Source organism: Panthera leo, chromosome B2 (genome assembly GCF_018350215.1).
Source record: "Panthera leo isolate Ple1 chromosome B2, P.leo_Ple1_pat1.1, whole genome shotgun sequence".
In the NCBI taxonomy this organism is placed as follows: Eukaryota; Metazoa; Chordata; class Mammalia; order Carnivora; family Felidae; genus Panthera; species Panthera leo.
Window position 1 is genome coordinate 128,650,339 of NC_056683.1, and position 20,716 is coordinate 128,671,054.

At 36.2% G+C, this 20,716-nt stretch overlaps 1 protein-coding gene across 3 annotated transcripts in view; it reads left to right on the forward strand.

Moving 5' to 3' along the window:
• PEX3 (peroxisomal biogenesis factor 3) overlaps positions 1-20,716 on the forward strand; it is a 34,326-nt gene that overhangs the window by 8,560 nt on the left and 5,050 nt on the right. For all 3 annotated transcript variants that reach the window (XR_006202855.1, XR_006202854.1, XM_042939978.1), the window contains exons 3-10: positions 1,943-2,024; positions 8,429-8,472; positions 10,041-10,165; positions 10,559-10,625; positions 10,727-10,781; positions 11,364-11,532; positions 14,195-14,265; positions 16,324-16,446. Coding sequence is in view for 1 of the 3 variants with exons in the window: in XM_042939978.1 (XP_042795912.1) it covers positions 1,943-2,024; positions 8,429-8,472; positions 10,041-10,165; positions 10,559-10,625; positions 10,727-10,781; positions 11,364-11,532; positions 14,195-14,265; positions 16,324-16,446 (736 nt within the window). In the remaining 2 variants the exon portion in view is untranslated. The remainder of the gene's footprint in view (positions 1-1,942; positions 2,025-8,428; positions 8,473-10,040; positions 10,166-10,558; positions 10,626-10,726; positions 10,782-11,363; positions 11,533-14,194; positions 14,266-16,323; positions 16,447-20,716) is intronic.

Genomic DNA, 20,716 nt, shown 5'->3' on the forward strand with positions numbered 1-20,716 from the left:
GACACAGTGCTAGGCTGGGATAAATGAATTGTTCTGCATTAAAAGTCTGTTGTACAGATACAGAATTGTCTAAGTTTGCTTGCAAGCAAGATACATGAATAAAGGTTGGGAATTCTAGTTGAACATAAGCTTGTTATAAACAGTTTGATATGACTTCTAGAAATACTAAATTAATCTTAGACTACAGTAATAAAATTGTGGTTCAGATCAAAGGTAGTTACAGTACACATGCTCTGGAGTAGTTGGAGTACAGGTCCATTTCTGACTCTCACATGTTAAGAATATACAAACTGGAATGTGCCAGAAGAGGCCAAATAAGGATAATAATAAGAGCTAACACTTACCAAGCATTCTCATGTGCAAAGAAGCACTGTTCTAAATCCTTTATATGTCTCAATCAGTCCTTACAACAATTCTATAAGGTAGATCCAATGTTATCCTGAGTTTACAGAGAAAACTGAAGCACTGAGAGGTTAAATAACTTCCTCAGGGTCACACAGACTCATAACTGGTGAAGGGTTGTTTTGTGATTTGTGGTTGGACTGAGGGGTGTTTATCATGGAGACCGGATGGCTAAAGAAAAACATGAATGCTGTATTCAACTAGATACAGAAATATATTTGTTCACTGTTAAAAAAAAAAAAATGCCTGGAAGAGAAGAATTGAATAGGCTTAAAGGGAAAGTAAAAGGCTCTTATCAGGAGAATTGGTGAAGAGACTCTTCTTAAATCATGTTGTTTTACCACATAATCTTTAAACTAGTTCCCTATTAACTCTGTTTTCTGAATGTAGGACTCTAGCCTTGATTTTTCTTGGTAAGGTAGCATCTCGCATTTGAGCTAGGTATATATCAACTACACTAAGAGATAAGCCACCTTTTATGTTGGCTCTGAGCTGCGACTTTAGTTAATGGTCTAAATGACTTAGGCGATTCAATCATACAACTTGAGGAAATATGCTAAAGCTACATAGAGTAGCACTGGAATAAATGTCTAGAGTAGACTAACAGCTAAATTTTCTATAGAAAAAAATAATAATGCATTTTATAATTAACATGTCTTACCTAGTCAAGAAATAAAAATTATACACTGAAGTTTTCCCTTTTAGAATGTGGTATTTGTGATCTCTTGATATTTTTTCATTTTGTTATCATTACTTATTTAGTGTTAGAAACTAATTTTTAATTTGTATATGTGCATTTCTCCAGTATTTCTTACACCATACATAGAGCCATAAATAAACTCTTATAAATTACATGAAGTCTTTTTTCCATGGAGTACTGTCTCTTCACGCAACTCCTTGGGAGTTACAGGCAATAACCATTGGTAAAACCAAAACTACAACTTAGCAGCTCTTAATTCCCGGCCTGACACACTTTTGTCTTGGCTACAATAAGTGCTTATTGCTTTGCAATATTTAATAAATAAACTTTTCTAGAATTACAAATAAAATATGAAACAAAAATATAGCTAAAGATAAAAATGTTTTTGATCATTTTATTATATCAGAAATAAATTCATTGTAAAAAACATTTGGAGAGTACAGAAAAGAAGAGGAAAAAGAGACGATTGTTAATAATCCATAGCCCAAAGATCACCACTGTTAACATCTCAGAATAATTCTTCCCATTCTTTCTTGTATGTGTACTTGTTTACATTGCTATGATCGTTATATATATATATATATATATATATATATATATATATATATATATATTAAATATATATAATCCTGTTCACTTAACATAAGCAGATAAATGATTTATTAGTATATAATCAGTTTTTATTATTCAAAATAATAACAATTTGAAAACTCTAGCCTTGACATTCCCTCCCAACCCCTGCTAGTCACTAGTCCTATCGTATAGCCTAAAACAATGTGCATTTCTCATGAAGGCAGTCCTATCACCTGGAACCTGTTTTATCTCCTGTTTGCATTACAGTGCTGTCCATGCTTCCAACCCTGAGAGAGGCCTTAATGCAGCAACTCAATTCCGAGAGCCTCACGGCTCTGCTAAAAAACAGGTAAGTGCAAGTTAACATCATTTTTTGTTTATATGAGGGCACTTAAATCTGTAGAATACACTAAAATATTTTTAAAACATCTTTGTTTCCTTATTTTTCTAATTAAAGCTCATAATATATAGACTTGTTTAGAAAAATATTCAGTAACTGTCATTGAATTCATCCTATTTTGTCCTCTACTTTGATGCACAAAGTATTTAGGTCAACAATATTTGCGTGTATTTTGGTTTCCATTTAAATAGATCTTATATCACTTTGACCTTATTCAGAAATTTAATTACTGAGTGCTTATAGAACGTGTTCCTGAACTAGATGTTGTGAAGCTGCTTGAAGAGTTGGTGGTATAATAGGTAAAGCATGTGGACATACATTTTGAACAAGGCATATGAATTTACATTTTATATTATTAACAAAATAAAGTGCAAATATAACATAAGCATACAATAATGATAATTGACCTCACCATGACAGTTTACTGAGCACAAAGCACTTATTTGGAGAGAGAGAGAGATAGAGAGCAAGTGGGGGAGGGGCAGAGAGAGAGGGAGAGAGAGAATCCCAAGCAGGCTCTGTGCTGTCAGTGCAGAGCCCTACAGGGGCTTGAACTCATGAGCCATGAGATCAGGACCTGAGACGAGATCAGGACCTGAGACGAGATCAGGAGTCGGATGCTTAACGGACTGAGCCACCCAGGTGCCCCAGAGAAATAGGTTTTAATTGCCTTAAGTTTTGGTTTTATTGGGGAAGTAAGACAAATGAAATAAGCAAATAGCACTTTTTATAAAAGCAACATAGTAACAGACACAATAAATATAGTAGCATTCTTCCTTCTTGGTTACCATTTGCTGCAAGACCCTGAATTCCCTATGTTTTAGAGGATTCTGGATAATTAAGATAAGATTTCTTTCCCTTTAAGACTTTGCCACCCAAAGAAGGAGTATATGATATAAATTCAAGACATATTGTATTTAGTCTATGGTAAAAAGTAAAAGCAAAATCTGGGAAACCAGAGAATAAAGGGGTTTATTTTTCTGGATAGCCCTGGACAGCTTTCAAGATGAGGTGTCATTCCTCTCTTCTTACTCAGTATAGAGAGAATTTCTTCAGTTCCTAAGGGTTTGTGATAGTTCTCCTTACTCGCTGTTTCCTCTTTTAAGTATCTCAGTGTATTTTTTCTTGGCCTTTCTTTTGATTTGAATTACTGTTTGCAATTTTGGGGGGGAAATGTCCATTTGAAAAATATTTGGATAAACGGGTTGAGCCCTTACAAAGTGTGTTTAAATAAGGCCTCCAATCTTATGACTGCTTTTGTATTGGTTTTCAGACAACTTTGGTCTTATAGAAGCCTGTCAGGCAAGTTAAGTTTCTCTTTGAACTAATTATGATAATAATTACCAGAAATAAGTGATTTGATAATCTTATTCTGTCAGTTTTATAAATCGCAAGTAAACATCCATCAGTGTTTTCAACACTTTGCATTATTATTGAAGATTGATAATGGCCATGACGTTTCATCAGGAAAGAATCTTGGGGTTTTTTTGTTTTTTTTTGGTTTTTTTTGTTTTTTTTTGGTTTTTTTTAAGACAGAAAGAGCAGGGGAGGAGCAGAAAAAGAGGTCTCATTCTCTAATCTTAACCAGCACAGGCTTGACCTTAGGACTGTAAGATCATGACCTGAGTTGAAACCAAGAGTCAGACCCTTAATGAGCCACCCAGGTGCCCCAGGATTGGTTTAATTCTCTTTTTTTTTTTTAAGTTTATTTTTATTTATTTATTTTGAGAGAGAGAGAGAGAAGAGCAGAGAGAGAGACAGAACCCCAAGGAGGCTCCACACTATCAGCACAGAGCCTGGACAAGGGGCTCAAACTCATGAATCTTGAGATCATGACCTGAGCTGACATCAAGAGTTGGATGCTTAGCCCACTGAGCACCCCTGGTTTAATTCTTAAACAGATGTTTTAGTGACATTAAACAGTCTCATATTTAATTTAGGGATGATTTTTATCAAACAACTCATTTGAAAGGAATCATTGCATAAAAAGTACTTTATTCTACATAGATTTGGAATTGGAATCTTTAAAAAAGATAATGTGAAAAAAATTTTTGTTTCATTTTTTGAAAATGCATACATTGTGAAATGGTTACCACTGTAGAGGCACCTGGGTGACTCAGTCAGTTAAGCATCTGACTTCGGCTCAGGTCACAATCTCACAGTTTGTGGGTTCGAGCTTCATGACAGACTCTGTCCTGACCGCTCAGAGCCTGGAGCCTGCTTCAGATTCTGTGTCTCCCTCTCTCTCTGCCCCTCCCCCACTTGCACTCTGTCTCTCCCTCTCAGAAATAAATAAACATTAAAAAAAAATTTTTTTTTAAGAAAGAAAAGAAAGGGCAGCCAAGGGAACCTAACCTGTAGTCTTATGGAGATGGTTAATAGAACATGGCATCTGGAGGGACGAAATAGATCGGGTAGCCAACAAGGGTAATGCTTTATACATGATCAAAAGAGAGCAAGAAAAGATAAGCAGGGGGCTGAGATCTCCCCTTCCCCACAACTGTAATCCCATGCCCAGTTTCCAGAGTTGAGCCTCTTTTCAGACCCAAGACTCACTGACTGAAAAGATGGTTGGGTTCCCAGGGAAAAGATCCCTGCAATATTTCAGCAAGTGTGCGAAGTAATGAGTCCCCCGATATTTTTCTAAAGGGACCTGTGTGCATTTACTCAGAGGGATGTACATTGGAGAAAGAGAAATACCCAGATATGTCTCCCACTTGTGCATGCGCACTCTCTCTCTCTCAAAAATAAATAAGTAAACATTAAAAAAGAAAATGGTTACCACAGTCAAGCTAATTAACATATCCATCACCTCACCTAGTTACCATTTTCTTTTTTGTAGTGAGAACTCTAAAGATACACTCTTAGCAATTTCAAGCATACAATGAAATATTATTAACTGTACTCCCCATGCTCTCCAGTAGCTCTCCAGAACTTACTCATCTTATAACTCTAAGTTTAAATCTACTTTTGACATCTAATGATGGTGATGTCAACATGAAGAAATGTCCTGGGTGACTATAACTCTTCCCCATCTCACCTCAGTCCCCCCAGATAAATATAGTTTGAAGACACATACCTAATTTGCCCCACCACTAAGTACTTCCTATGTTGAAACTTTTGGAACTGCCGTTTTCTTATGTTGTTTTATTTAGATTTCTTTTTTTTTTTTTTTAATTTTTTTTTTTTTTAACGTTTATTTATTTTTGAGACAGAGAGAGACAGAGCATGAACGGGGAAGGGGCAGAGAGAGGGGGAGACACAGAACCGGAAGCAGGCTCCAGGCTCCGAGCCATCAGCCCAGAGCCCGACTGGGACTCGAACTCACGGACGGTGAGATCGTGACCCGAGCTGAAGTCGGAGGCTTAACCGACTGAGCCACCCAGGCGCCCCTATTTAGATTTCTATAAAAAGCACTTTGAAATTTTTTTGAAGTGACATTCAAAAGAAAAAGTGGTTTATTTGCATTAAAATACCTGACCTTTGAATTTTGTTTAATTTCCAATTTATTCAGAATATATTCCACCACAAGGCTTGAACATTAGTTTAAGGTTGCAGCGGTACCTTGTAGGATTTACACCATATGTCTTTTCTCTCTTTTTTTTTTTTTTTTTAAACTCATTTATCTTTGCTGTTCTTTCTTTAAATTTTTTTTTTTAACGTTTATTTATTTTTGAGACAGAGAGAGACAGAGCATGAATGGGGGAGGGTCAGAGAGAGGGAGACACAGAATCTGAAACTGGCTCCAGGCTCTGAGCTGTCAGCACAGAGCCCGACGCGGGGCTTGAACTGACGGACCACGAGATCATGACCTGAGCCAAAGTCGGCTGCTTAACCGACTGAGCCACCCAGGCGCCCCTACACCATCTGTCTTGAACCTGTGTCGTCTAGGGAGGAGATAACTAAAGCTCTAAGGTCAGTTCAGTGGCAAAGAAAGATAAGAAGCTAGTAATATCCCACAATTGTATTGGTAGCTCAACTTATTGAAATGTAAATTTATGTCTGAAATAGTAATAAAGAATATGGGTTTGTAGTTTGTATGTCTTTGTGGGTTTTTTTTTTATTTTATTTTCCTCGGAATTTATTTTTATTGTATTTTACAAAAGTATCAGTCTGTGATAGATTGGAAACAGGCAAGAAAAATAAAACTGGTCCTTCCATATAGGTGGTTTGAGAAGCACTGAACTCCATCTACGTGATAGCTCCACACAGTGGAACACTATGCCAAGGTTAAAAACAGAGAAGAAGAAAATAAAAGAGAGATGGCTATTATTTGTGTACTTCAGTGGAATGATTTCCAGGATTTGATGGGATTTGATGGTATATAGATATATATTTTTTAACAGTAAAGACAAAGGTGTATACTATGTTATTTATCTAAGGGGGCAGATAGGAGTCTTTATGCATATTTGCTTATATAAAGCAAAACAACGGTGGGGCACCTGGGTGGCTCAGTCAGTTAAGCATCTAGCTCATGGTTTCGGCTCAGGCCATGATCTCACGGTTCATGGGTTTGAGCCCCATGTTGGGCTCTCTGCTGACAGTATGGAGCCTGCTTGGGATTCTCTCTCTCTCCTTCTCTTTTCTTCCCCAGCCCCACTTGTGCACATGCTCACGTGCTCTCTCTCAAAATAAATAAACTTAAAGCAAAACAATGGTAAGTTAAATTTTTTTAACAGTTGCCTGTGAAGGGGGAGAATAAAGAGGAATAGGAACAGACTTCTTTGAAGGTACATTGCTGTGTGAATTTGACTTTGGAACCATACAGATATTTTACATATTTATAAAACTGTATTTAGTGTTTGCAAAGCAATGTCAAAAAAGAGATCGTAAAATAAATCAAATTCACCTAAATATGTAGTTGGTGTTCTAACCGCAAAGAGAAATTATGCCAGGTGAACAAACCCTTAAAACTCTTCAATGTTGCTATTGGTATTCTGAGACTCTTGTGCATAGAGTGAGGGATGAAGCAAATTGGTAATTACATTGTTGTCACTGATTGCTAGTGTGGGGGAAAAAATACAGATGTAAGATCAAGGAGATGAAGTTAAAAACCCTGTCGTCCTAATTTTGAATTGGACGTATCATTATGGTGGCTCAGTCAGTTAAGCATCCAGCATCCACCTCTTGATTTCGGCTTAGGTCATGATCTTGCAGTTTGTGAGTTCAAGTCCCACGTCAGGCTCTGCATGAGTGCAGAGCCTGCTTGGATTCTTTGTCTCTCTCCTCCTTTCTCTGTTGCCCTACAACACTTGCTCTCTCTCTCAAAATAAATAAATAAACATTTAAAAAAAAGTATCAGTACAAATTCATGACATATTTTATCTCTTTGAATATATGTACATGCAAATAAATACATATTTACTAGCTTACTCTACCAGAAAGGCTTAGAAACAGTGATGTCTCCAGTAGCAATGAATATCCTTTTCTTTTTTTTTTTTTTTTAATTTTTTAAATTTATTTTTGAGAGAGAGGGGGCAGACAGAGAATCCCATGCAGGTTCTGCACTGTCAGCACGGAACCTGAAGCAGGGCTCGAGCTCACCCGAAGCGGGACTCAAGCTCATCTGAAGTGGGGCTCAAGCTCACCCGATGTCGGGCTTTAACTCATGAACCCTGAGATCATGACCTGAGCCGAAACTGGATGCTTAACCAACTGAGCCACCCAGGTGCCCCAGCAATGAATATCCTTAATCGAAGATTCCAGTCACAGACTACCGTTCTCTGCTGTAAGGAACCAGGACTCTTGGAGAAATGGGTGATGTCAGGTCCATAGCAAGAATTGAACAAGATGAACCCAGAACAGCTTTTCTTGTCAGTGAGCAAGGAAGCTATCAAAGACTAATAGGGTGATGTTAGAAGGATTCAGGAACCAACTTGGATAGTATCCCCAATGGTCAAAGATGGGCAATTTGAACATTAATAAGAATAATAGCTACAGTGGGCTGAAACATCAAATATATATTTAATATATTTAAAGTAACGATACTTTAAAACAAAAAGTTCTTCATTATTTACCTTTGAAGAATTACTGATGTGCTTCGTTATTTGTAAAATGGTAAATAAAGGAAAGAAATAAACGTTATTCTTGATTTTCCTGTATAACTTCACAATACATATATGCATATGCTCAGAAGGAAGATAAAGACTGGAAGGATATATACCAACATACTAGTGAAATGGTTGTTATCTTTGGTTACTGGAATTACAATTGTTCTTTTATTATATTTCATGGGGTTTGTTTCCTGTAGTTATCCTGTAATAAAATATAATTAAATATAAAGCTATGAAGTTTTAAGTTTTCCTTTAGATTACCTGATTACTGTTTTCATATTTTCTGATTTACTTCTTTAGGCCTTCAAACAAGTTAGAAATATGGGAGGATCTAAAGATAATAAGTAAGTCTACCTACTCTATGTGACAGCACATTATTAATATATTTACAAAGGAAATATTTATACTCTATTACATGGATGACTCTTGTTTACCCCACAGAGTTGTTGCCCATATTAAATAATTCTCCCAAAGCGAGTTGATCAATATTTGGTCATAGAAAGTATTCAGTAAATGTTAGTGGTGGTGGTAATATTACTGTTGATATTGTTATGGTACGTAAACCTGTCCTAGACTGCATATGCCTACATTAGGTACTGGTGGATGCACTATTACGGTTTGTTTGATATGAAATTTATTGTCAGACTGGTTTCCATACAACACCCAGTGCTCATCCTAACAGATGCCCTCCTCAATGCCCACCACCCACTTTCCCCTCTCCCCCAGCCCCCACCAACCCTCAGTTCTCAGTTTTTAAGAGTCTCTTATGGTTTGGCTCCCTCCCTCTCTAACTTTTTTTTCCCCCTTCCCTTCCCCCCATGGTCTTCTGTTAAGTTTCTTAGGATCCATATAAGAGTGAAAACATATGTTTTAAGGGAAGTTTTTACTCTCATCCAGATAGTAACTTTACTTTGACATTGTATGCAAAATTTCATTAGTGATGAAACTTTGAAACAAAGAGCTGCCCTGGGGCCTCTACTTACATATGTGTATATATATATGTACATATACATATATATATATATACACACACACACATCTCAGAACTTTATGCCACCAGTTATTCTTAAATTTTCCCATCTATCATCTAATCCTTCTCGACTGAATCATGCTTAAGCTTTACCTATTTAAAAATAAATTAGACCTTTATTCAGCCACCCCTTATATACTACCAAAGACTTCTACATTCCCTTTTCTTCACTCCCACTCATTTTTCCTCCACTCATTGTTTGACACACTACAGCCCGGCGCCCACTTCTGTGTCTCCACCCAAACAGATCTCACAAGCACCAGCGGTAACTTATGTGTTACTAAATCCACTGGACACTTTCCTCCTTCTAGACCTCTTGGCAACAGTCAATAAACTTATTCTTTCCTCTTCAGGAAGAGCCTCTTCAGGAAGAGGCTGCTGTGAAGCCTAGTCTCTGGGTATCCCCCATCTATACCTTTTTCCAGCCCTTAAATGGGCTCATCCTCCTTTACCTGCATTGCAGTCTGGAGTTCTTCCATACACAGCCCTCTTCTCTTACTCTCAGCTAGCTCCCGGGACCACTCAGAGCTTTGAGGCTGCAACTCTTAGTGTTTCCCAGTCCTTCCTTGTTCTCCTTTCTAAGCTAACATATATATATATATATATATATATATATATATATATATATATATATATATAACCTTTCACTTAATATATTGGTTATTGTTTCAATTAAGAGATCATATCTAATTTACATTAAGCAACCAAGTTGTAAGGAAATAGACTATGAATATTTTGAATTGATATATTTTTGTCCTTAAAACATTTACAAATCTATTTTTAAAGTCATGTTGTGAGAAAATAACCATAGAGTTAGTTTGTCATTTTACACATTTGTTTGTTTTCATAATAGTACCAAATGGTTTTCTTTTCTCTGTGAAGGTTTCACAAGAAGTATCGTAGCAGTATACAGTACTTGTATGCTGGTTGTTCTTTTGCGAGTCCAGTTAAACATAATTGGTGGATATATTTACCTGGATAATGCAGCAGTTGGCAAAAATGGCACTGTAAGTTTAATAGACCTTCATAGATACTGCCCTTTTTCCCAAGAGGTTCAAAATTTAACTGAATATTACTTATCTTGATAATTTGTATAAAATATATTTTTTCTTTTTTAAACAGTTTATTTATTTATTTTGGAGGGAGAGGGGCAGAGAGAGAGGGAAAGATGGAATCCCAAGCAGGCCCCACACTCAGCCCAGTGGACCCTAAAGCAGGGCTGTATCTCACGACAGCGAGAGTATGACCTGAGCCAACATCAAGAGTCAGACACTTGACTGACTGAACCACCCAGGCTCCCCTCTAAAATACATATCTTATATTTCATGTGATCGTAAACTTTTATATTATTTATTTACTAGTAATATTGGGTGATTTAACCTTATTTCTGTTTTGTACAGACAGTTCTTGCTCCCCCAGATGTCCAACAGCAATATTTATCAAGTATTCAACACCTCCTTGGAGATGGTAAGATTCTTATTTGTGACCTGGAAACTAATTTTAATTTGTTCATTTGTGTTTTTGAGGAATTCAAAAAGTGAACAAGCCTTTTGTTTTTCTTTTAATAGGCCTGACAGAATTGATCACTGTCATTAAACAAGCTGTGCAGAAGATTTTAGGAAGGTAAGGCATTTTGCTGTGGCTTCTCTAACTTCCTGATTCTGGTGAATAAAAGACAAATTAGAATTGTTCTAGTGAAGCTGGTGATTTGACAAATGGTGGTTTGTGAAATTCTTTGTAACCTAATACAGACACAGCCCTGGGATACTGCGTTGTGAATCCATTTTCTTTGTTAGTGTCAATCTTTTGATACTAAGGGGAAAGTTTTAATGTTTCATTGTTTATTGATTGACTTCCAAACAAACCAGAAACATTTGGGTCAGAGATAAAAGACCTACTTTCAAATCTGCCTCTGAGCCTGTTGTCTTCCATTTATATCAGCAGTATCTATAATTACAGTGGGCTGAAACATCAAATACATATTAAAATATATTCAAAGTGATGATACTTTAAAGATTCTTATGAAATCTGCCACAAGATTTGATGTGGCTCTGAGATAATGACACTGAACTGATGGCTGATTTTGTAATATACGGTAGTGATTTCAGTCAGCGCTTTCAGGTTTGACTAGATCTCAGAGAGCAACCTGTTAAGAAAAGAGTGTATAGCTTCAGTTTATCCTATTTCCCTTTTCTCTGTTTCTAGTGTTTCTCTTAAACATTCTTTGTCCCTCTTGGACTTGGAGCAAAAACTAAAAGAAATCCGAGATCTCGTGGAGCAGCATAAATCTTCTTCTTGGGTTAATAAAGACGGATCCAAATCTTTGTTATGCCATTATATGATGCCAGATGAAGAAACTCCATTAGCAGTTCAGGTGATTAATTCATAACCATGTAACTAAACCAGTTACTCTGAATTTTTAAAAATTTTGTACTATCCCTTGAAATTTAGAATTCTGAGGCTCTTGAAATGTAATTGATTTAAAACCATGTATTTCAGGGGCACCTGGGTGGCTCAGTCAGTTAAGTGTTTACCTCTTAGTTTAGGCTCCGGTCATGATCTCACAGTTGTGTGGGTTTGAGCCCCGCATGGGGCTCTGTGCTGACAGCACAGAGCCTAGTTGGGATTCTCTCTCCTCTCTCTGCCCTTCCCCTACTAGCGCTATCTTTCTCTCTCAAAATAAACAAATAAACTTTAAAAGATAAATAAGTAAAGCCCTGTATCTCATTTACTTCAAACTTCATTAATTTAGAAAACAAACAGCAATTATGACTAATTTCTACTTAGAAACATAATTTTAGATTAGATATTCAGCAGATTTTTATTGAGTATTAGTTATGTGATAGACACCATGATGGATGATTCATATATAAAATGAACAAGACACATATGTTCATTATATTTGGGGAATACAGGAGACAAATTCAGTTCATGTGGCTAAACCGTATTTATAAGAGATGCAGTAATGGAGGATATAGCTGATAGCTGGGGCAAGATCATGAAGAGCTTTGTATGCCAAGATAAAGAGTCCAAACTTCAGTTTATAGACAAAGATCCATTTTAATCAGGCCACTACCACAATTACACAATCTGCTTTTTAAAATGAAGCAGTGATGGCAGTATCAAAATAGACGGAAGGGAGTTCTCGTCATCCAACTGAGAAACAAAGAAGACCTACTCTGACAGTTACCATTTATGGTGTTGCTGCACACTGGTGTGTCCTGGGAAGTTGTGATTTAAATTACTCATAGACGAAGAGGAAGAAAGAGGTGCCTGGGTGGCTCAGTCGCTTGAGCATCTGACTCTTGATTTTCCTCCCAGGTCATGATATGCGCTGGGCATGCAGCTTGCTTGGGCTTCTCTCTCTGCTTCTCCCTCTGCCCCTCCCCAGCTTGTGTGCAAAATAAACAAACAAGAAAAATGTCAAAGATTGCAGGTTATAATATCTCGTTTTTTAATAATTATTGGGTTTTTTTTCATATGTAATTGGGTTATACCCATTCTTTACAGTTAAGAGAAGGATATCTTATTTGACAAACCAGAGAGGCTCCTAAGCCATGCCTTAACCTAGAGACTCCATTAGAACAAATATTGCCATGGTTTTCCTTGCCTGCTGTTTTTCCCTCCCCTAGATACCCCAAAGGTAGAACTGTTCCGGTGCTCAGAGACCCTACCTTCATGAGTAGGCCAAATAAAGGTTGCTGCCATTTGAGGGAACCCTGTGACCTACAGGATAGAGGCTAAACTGAACAAACAGAATGGATAGAACAGAATTAATGAAAGAAATAGGAGAAAACTTACTTACAAATCAGAATCTCAAGGACATGCAATGAGAGTATTAAAAAAACTTTCTGGAATGATAAAACAGTTTCCAAATTTTAAAATTCAACAGTGGAGCTTAAAAAAAAAAAAAAAAAAAAAAGATTCAAAAGAATAGTTGAAGAAAGGAATGACAGACCAGATCTTACCTGCACTGAATTAAACCCTGAAACTTTAGATCAAAAGGGCACACAGAGCTCCAGACTAGACTAGACTTGATGAAAAAAGACACACATTTTAATAAAATGTTTTACCAATAAAAGAAAAAAAAAATGCCAGGCCTCTGCAACCTGAAAAGACAATCGTTTTCATTGTAAATATATTCTAGAAATGTGTTCAAGAGGGGCCAGATAAACAAGGATCTTATAAAGTATAATTTTACTTTGACTCATTTTTTTAGTACAGTTGACACACAATGTTACATTAGTTTCACGTGTACAGCATAGAGATTCCACAAATTTATACGTTATGCTGTGTTCACCAGAAGTGTAACTACCTTCTGTCCCCATATATCCCTATGGGAGCATCATTGACTATATTCTTTATGCTGTGCTTTTTATTCCCGTGACCTACTTATTCCGTAACTGGAAGCCTATATCTCACACTGACCTTCACCCATCTTGCCCAACCCCTCACCACCCCCCCCTCTGGCAACCATCAGTTTGCTCCCTATATGGTCTCAGTTTATGTCAGTTTTTTCTCTATAAAGGTCTGATTGTGCTTTTTATTTATTCATTTTTTTATATTCCACATGTGAGGGAAATTATATGGTATTTGTCTTTCTTAGTCTGACTTATTTGACCTAACATAATACCCTCTAGGTCCATCTGTGTTGTCTCAGGTGTCACAGTCTTATCCTTTTATGGCTGTGTAATATTCCATTGTGTGTATGTATAGAAATATTGTATGAGCAAATAATTCTATTGGGTATTTACCCAAAGAAAATAAAAACACTAATTTGAAAAGATAATATGCACCCCTATGTTCATTGCAACATTATTTACAATAACTAAGATACTAACTCATGTTTTAAATAGTACTTACCTGTACACATGAACTTTTAGTTTGTTTTTTTTTTCTTAGTTTAACATTTCTTCATTGTTGATAGAACATAGACTTGTAGATTTTCTGAACTCTTGGGGTTTATTAATATGATTACTGTCATCATACCTGTACTAATATTTGAAACCCTAAAGTATGGCATTTTAATTTCACAGGCCTGTGGGCTTTCTCCTAGAGATGTCACCACTATTAAACTACTCAATGAAACCAGAGACATGTTGGAAAGGTATGTATACTACTTGTAACAGAAAACATGTGTTTCTATTTGAATGTACTTATGACCGTTTTTTAGTTTTTCCTGAACAACATATGCAACATGGTATCTTGTGAAAATTACATTTTGCATCTATTCCCCTGCATTTAGGTAGGATTTCCTAATTCTTTTATTAAGGTAATGAGAAAAATGGATTTTTTTCAAGATGCCCATGCCTTCCTCACCCACTTCCTTAGGCTAGAGAATCTGAAATACTAGTTGAGGGACTGGAAGATAGTTAGCATTTATATTTTAAAAAAAAGCTTTCAGAGGTGATTCTGGTAGACCCAGTATGTAAGGAAATGTTTAACAACTAGCATTTAAAAACAATACAGAACAGAAACTGAAATTGTAGCTGCAGCCGTTCTGACTACCAACTTGAAATCACTTGATACTGACTTGAGGAGTTGGGGAGTTGGGGAGAAATGCACTTGTGAGCTGCAGGTAGCCAGCTCCAGCTAATCCTCATGGTACCACATGTGTACATGTGCTGATCTATGTACACTCCCCCCCCCCCCCCCACCACACATGCACACTCAATTTCGGGAGTTACTCCCCCTAGCCTTCTCAGGATAGACTATAATGTTCCTAAAACTTTGAGTGATAAAAATCTCACATCTTCCCTAAAATTGAGTATTACTATTTTAAGTCACCCAGAACACAGCTAGGGTGTTAACAATGGAGAAAGCACCAGACTATGCATTGGGAGACTGGAAGACCTAGATTGAAGATGGACTTTCCTGTTTGTTAGCTATTCAGCCTCAGTGGAGCCACTTAACTCTTCGAGGTGGTTTTATCACTGGAGAATCTGGAAATTTCTTTTATCCTAAGGATAATTTAAGACCACTTTCTCCAGTTCTGTTTCCTGAGGAAATTATATCCTCTGCTTCTAAGATATTTTCATAATGTGCTGAAAATCAACAAATTTAAAGGTTAACTCAGACTTTCTACGATCGCCTTCTCCACATTTTTTCTTTTTTCTTTCTTCTTTTTTTCACATTTTTTCTTACTCAGGTTTTCACCACCTCACTCCACGAAGTTTTAGAAAAGGTCATCAGTGATCTTTTGCCAAAACTGATCAACCTGTGATGTTCACCTTTTTTAACTTTTCTCTGATGATTAACACTGTTGATTAAGCCTTTCTTGAAATTCTTTTCTCGTGTGGCTTCCATAAGTGTCATTTCCTGATTTCTCTCCCTGTATTCAGATTATTTCTTCTAGTTTCCTCTATGTCCGTCTTTCTTGTAAACATTCGTTTTCCAAGGTATTTGTTCTTATTTCATCCTCAGCTGCCCTAAGCAATTTCATACACGGCTTTAACTACTGTCTGTATGCTGATAATTCCCAGATGGATAGCCCCTAGCCCACCACTCCCATGAGCTGGTCTGGTTTAAGATTTCTGCATTTCAAAGATCAAACTAATCTGTTGAAGTAGGCATTTTCTAACTTTAATAGCATATGTATATTATTCTTTATATCAAAGAGGTTTTGTGAGATACTAACGTAGCATAACAAAAAGAGCTTGAACTTTAAAAACAGAAAGGCCTGGGTTCAAATTCTAGCTCCCCACTTACTAATTATATATACCTTTGGACAAATTTCTTCATCCCTAAGTATCCAGTTTCTCACCTGTACATGATGCCAAAATTTTCTGAGATGTCATGATAGAATATGTGAAGCAAACCAGTATCTGTGACTATAAGATGATTCTTCTTCAGGAGTTCCTTGAAGAGAAGTAATACTGTTACTGAAATTCTTGAAAACACATTGTACAAAGTGCTGAATAATAAAAGAAAATCTGGCAAAATGGATGCAAATTCTCGTTTTGTTGTGCTAAATAATAAACTTCCTTTTTATGCTTAATTTTTAAAGATTAACCCCTTGATATATTCTTAACAGCATTTTAGGCTATAAAAAGTAGGTTGTGACTAGAAATGTTGGTGGCTGTCAAAGATAACAACATACTTATTGAATTTATTTCCTTTTCCACTGAGAATCTAAAACGCAATCTATCCTTCTTTTTTTGTGTAGTCCAGATTTTAGTACAGTTTTGAATACATGTTTAAACCGAGGTTTTAGCAGACTGCTAGACAACATGGCTGAGTTCTTTCGACCTACTGAACAGGAACTGCAACGTAGCAACTCCATGAGTAGGTAAGATGACATAAAATGTTGTGAGTAATGAAGGCTCTAACAAAGGAGTGCTTTGGATGTGTTTTTGTTCCAGGTAATAAAAAAATCATAGAGGATAAATTTGATTGATCACTTTCAACAAATTAAACTCCCTTAAACTAATGACTCCTTCATTAGTAGAAACTCCTTCTGAATTCAGTATTAAAAACCTCATTTCTTCCCAAAATTTTGCCACCATATAGAAATACTTAGGTTGTCAAGCTGTCTTTCTGCAGGCCAAATCCCAATTCTTAAGATTGTTGGGTTGTTTTTTTTTTTAACTCTTTAGAATATAAAACTGAAAACATATTTAAGTACTGCAAGCCATAATTGGCCTACGTAATTCAGTAGTTTGGCCATTATGATAAGCAGGCATTCTTGTTATAGATTCCTATTTCATGAATTATCTCCTACTTTTACAACAACATAATGTATTCATTTTTAGCTCTTCTTGTAAGATTGGGAGTATTTAGTGTAATTGTTAGTAATTTTAATCATAATTATTTCTAAGTCATGCATTCATTCTGCTAAAATGTATCATATGGTTTTATTATATCCTTATCTCAGCATGAGTACCTTGGCTCTCCTATTAGAATTTATACTCTTTAATAACCTGCTTTGAAGTTTTTTATATTAAACTCAGAAAATAATAGCTACTAAATCAATGTTAACTGACTATAAATTGGTCCATTAAAATTAAGATAAACAGTAAGTGGTATGAAGTATGTATGTGCAATATCCAATTCAATTCTTAAATACATAGGGCAAGAAATTATTCATTTCTTTGGAACTCTTCTTTATTGTATAAAAAGAATAATTTCCAATTAGCATTGAGGATTTGGAATGCTTACAGCCATAAAATGTATTTTCTGAGACAACTTAAATATCACCCTAAAATCTTTTTTAGGAACTCTTTTAAGTGATACAAAAATAAATTTCAGCCCCTATATACTTCCCTAAATCAAGGTGCTCTGATTAATAAAACTTCACTATAATCTCTACCTAGCAAGGTATTAGTTATTTCCTGAGTAGTGATAAAGAATTATAACAGTTGTTTTACACAAGTACTTGATTTTATACACTGAAGAGTTATAAAAAATGTGTTATAACCACATAGCCATTGTAGTCTTCTTGTTTGAACTCCCTATAGTACTCACTACTGTACTTTCCTGTACAACCTACATTTTTCACCTAGAACGGGAATCGTATTCCTCAGTTATATTTTAAGCCTCCTCACAAAGTCAGAAACTATTTTATGCCCTTTCATATTTTGTTACATACTCTAAGTATTCAGTAGATATTTCCTAGCTTAAGTTTTTTTTCTTTTCTATATCGATAACCTACTTTATACTCCATGACTTAATACCTGAAATATTTTCATTATGCCTACTGTTATTCCTATTGTTTAACATGTTGTGAAAGTTCTAGCCATTACAATAAGCCAAGAAAAAATATTTCCAATTATCAGTAAAGAGACAAAATATCATTAATTATGTGTACTCCAATTAATGATGCAGAACCCTCAGTTGATTCAAGAGAATCAACTGAAAAGTGATGCTAACTAACAAAAACAAATTATATATGGTTGTATGTATTATATATGTGTATACAGTAAAACCCTGGATTGCAAGTAACTTGTTCTGAGAATGTTCCACAAGATGAGCAAACATTTCTAATAAATTTTAACTTGATAAACGAGAGATGGTACGTGACCCTGAATGTCACATGATCACAGCTGAGCCAATGGTTCTTGAAATTCATTTTGATATATGAGTGCTTTGGATTACAAGCATGTTTCCGGAACAAATTATGCTTGCAAACTAAGGTTTTACTGTATTCTTGTATATACTACATATACTATATGCACATAATATATTCAAGAAATGATTAGAAAAGTAAGCGATAAGTATACTTTCCCTATAAAATATATAAGGTGCAATTATTAGAATAATCTGTTATTCATAATAGATAAACCATTGAGACAGGATGTAAAATCCAGAAACAGTCTCAAAAATATACAGGAGGATATTAGTACATGATGAAAGTGAGGAAGACGTGTTATTTAGCAAATGATAGTAAGACAGATTAGTCATTTTACAACGACTGATGTAAATTAATAATAATAATAATAAAGTTAGACTCTTTGGTACCACACAGATAGCCAAAAAAAATTCAAGAGGTTTAAACAATAAAAACATAAATGAATATGGAGCACCTGGGTGGTTCAGTTGGTTAAGTGTCTTACTTCAGCTCAGATCATGATCTCACGGTTCATGAATTCGAGCCCCACCTTGGGCTCTGTGCTGACAGCTGGGGCCTGGAGTCTGCTTCAGATTCTTTGTCTCCCTCTCTATCTGTCCCTCCCCTGGTTTCTCTCTCTCAAAAATAAATAAACATAAAAAACATAAATGAACAGATGAATATTTGTCAGAGCTCAAGATGGAGAAAGCTCTTCTAAGAATGAAAGTAAAGAACTTTACAAAAGAAAATGATAGGTGTGGCTGTAAAACTTTAAACTTACAGATCAAACAGGTTTTATTAGTTTTATACTGCTATTGAATGCAAATGATATGTTGGTGGAAATGTTTGCAAACTGTGTGTATTATACAAAGAGGTTAATAGCATTGTGGACATATCAGTTAAGGAAAGAAACACACAAAGAAGAAATGGCCATAGACATGAACTCAGAAGAGAGGAGACAGAGATGCCAGTTTGTCCATTCATCTGGCATCTATTTGTTAAACAACTACTATGTATCAAGCACTGAACTAGGTCTCTGTCCTCATGGATCTTACAGTCTAGTAGGAGAAATAGACAAACAGGTGTACAAACTATGATAAGTATTAGAAGGAAAAGAACATTGAACATGTAATAAAAGTATTCGAACAAACATGGAATGTCATGCAGTTCCCCTGAGGAAATAATTTGAACTGAGAATTAAAAGATGAGCATTAAATATGGCCTTGGACTAGAGTGAGGCAGTTGACATTTAGGGCAGAAGCCACAGGGCAAAGACTTTGAAAAGTGGAGGACCAAGGTTCACTTGAGGACCTGGAAGAAGCTGGTGTGGTAGCTGAACAGATGGAACTAGGAGAAGGGTGATGTGAGACCAAGTTGGAGAATTCAGCACATACAGATTATGGTTGTCAGCTTGAGAATGCTGGGAAGCCACTAGAGAAGTGGCAGGAGAGTGATATGATGGGACTTACATTATAGAATCACTTAGATTGCTTTATGGAGAAGGAAACTTTACCAAGTGCTGGGATAAAATACAGTTAGTAAAATAGCCACTGTACCTAACCTCACAGACCTTGTACGGTAGTGGTGTCTTCAGTTTCTAATGAAGAAAAAGTAATATACAAAGAGAGACATCAAACATGTAAACAAAAACATGACATTCTGAAAAATGCTACCAAGAAGGAGAATAATGCCTAATTTTCTCAGGAATACATAAATCTCTGCACTCCTGTTTTCTTTTTATCCATTGCCTCAAATCTCAGCATAGAACACTGGTTAGATTAGCATATGGTTACACAGCATAGCTTCAGCATTTTCATGATGTTTGAAAGGAAATTTCTGGGTTAGCCTGAGGTGTGAAGTATTATGTTTAACATAATAAACCTGAGTATAACTCACATAAAAATTATTTCATATTTGTTTCCAAAGTGTTTCATCATTTAACAGTCATTGTATCACACATAATCACACCAACATTTATTCATTTATTCACCCAACTTATTGTAAGTGATTGTTGAGCACTTACAAGTTAGGTCACTGCTATAGTCCATACCAAAGAAACTGCTTAGCCTTGACTAGGTTTGACAATGGGGAGAAGTAGACACACTTAAGAAATTTTAGGATGGGGTGCCTGAGTGGCTCAGTCGGCTAAGCATCCGACTTCAGCTCAGGTCATGATCTCACAGCTCGTGAATTTGAGCCCTGCGTCGGGCTCTGTGCTGACAGCTCAGAGCCTGGAGGCTGCTTCAGATTCTGTGTCTCCCTCTCTCTCTGCCCCTTTCCCACTCACACTCTGTCTCTTTCTCTCAAAAATAAATAAACATTGAAAAAAAAATTTTTTAAAGAAATTTTAGGATAGTCTGGGGTGCCTGGGTGGCTCAGTTGGTTAAGCATCTGACTTGGTTTTGGCTCAGGTCATGATCTCACAGTTGTGAGATTGAACCCCGTGTCAGGCTCTGCACTGACAGTGAGCAGCCTGCTTGGGATTCTCTGTATCCTTCTCTCTGCCCCTCCC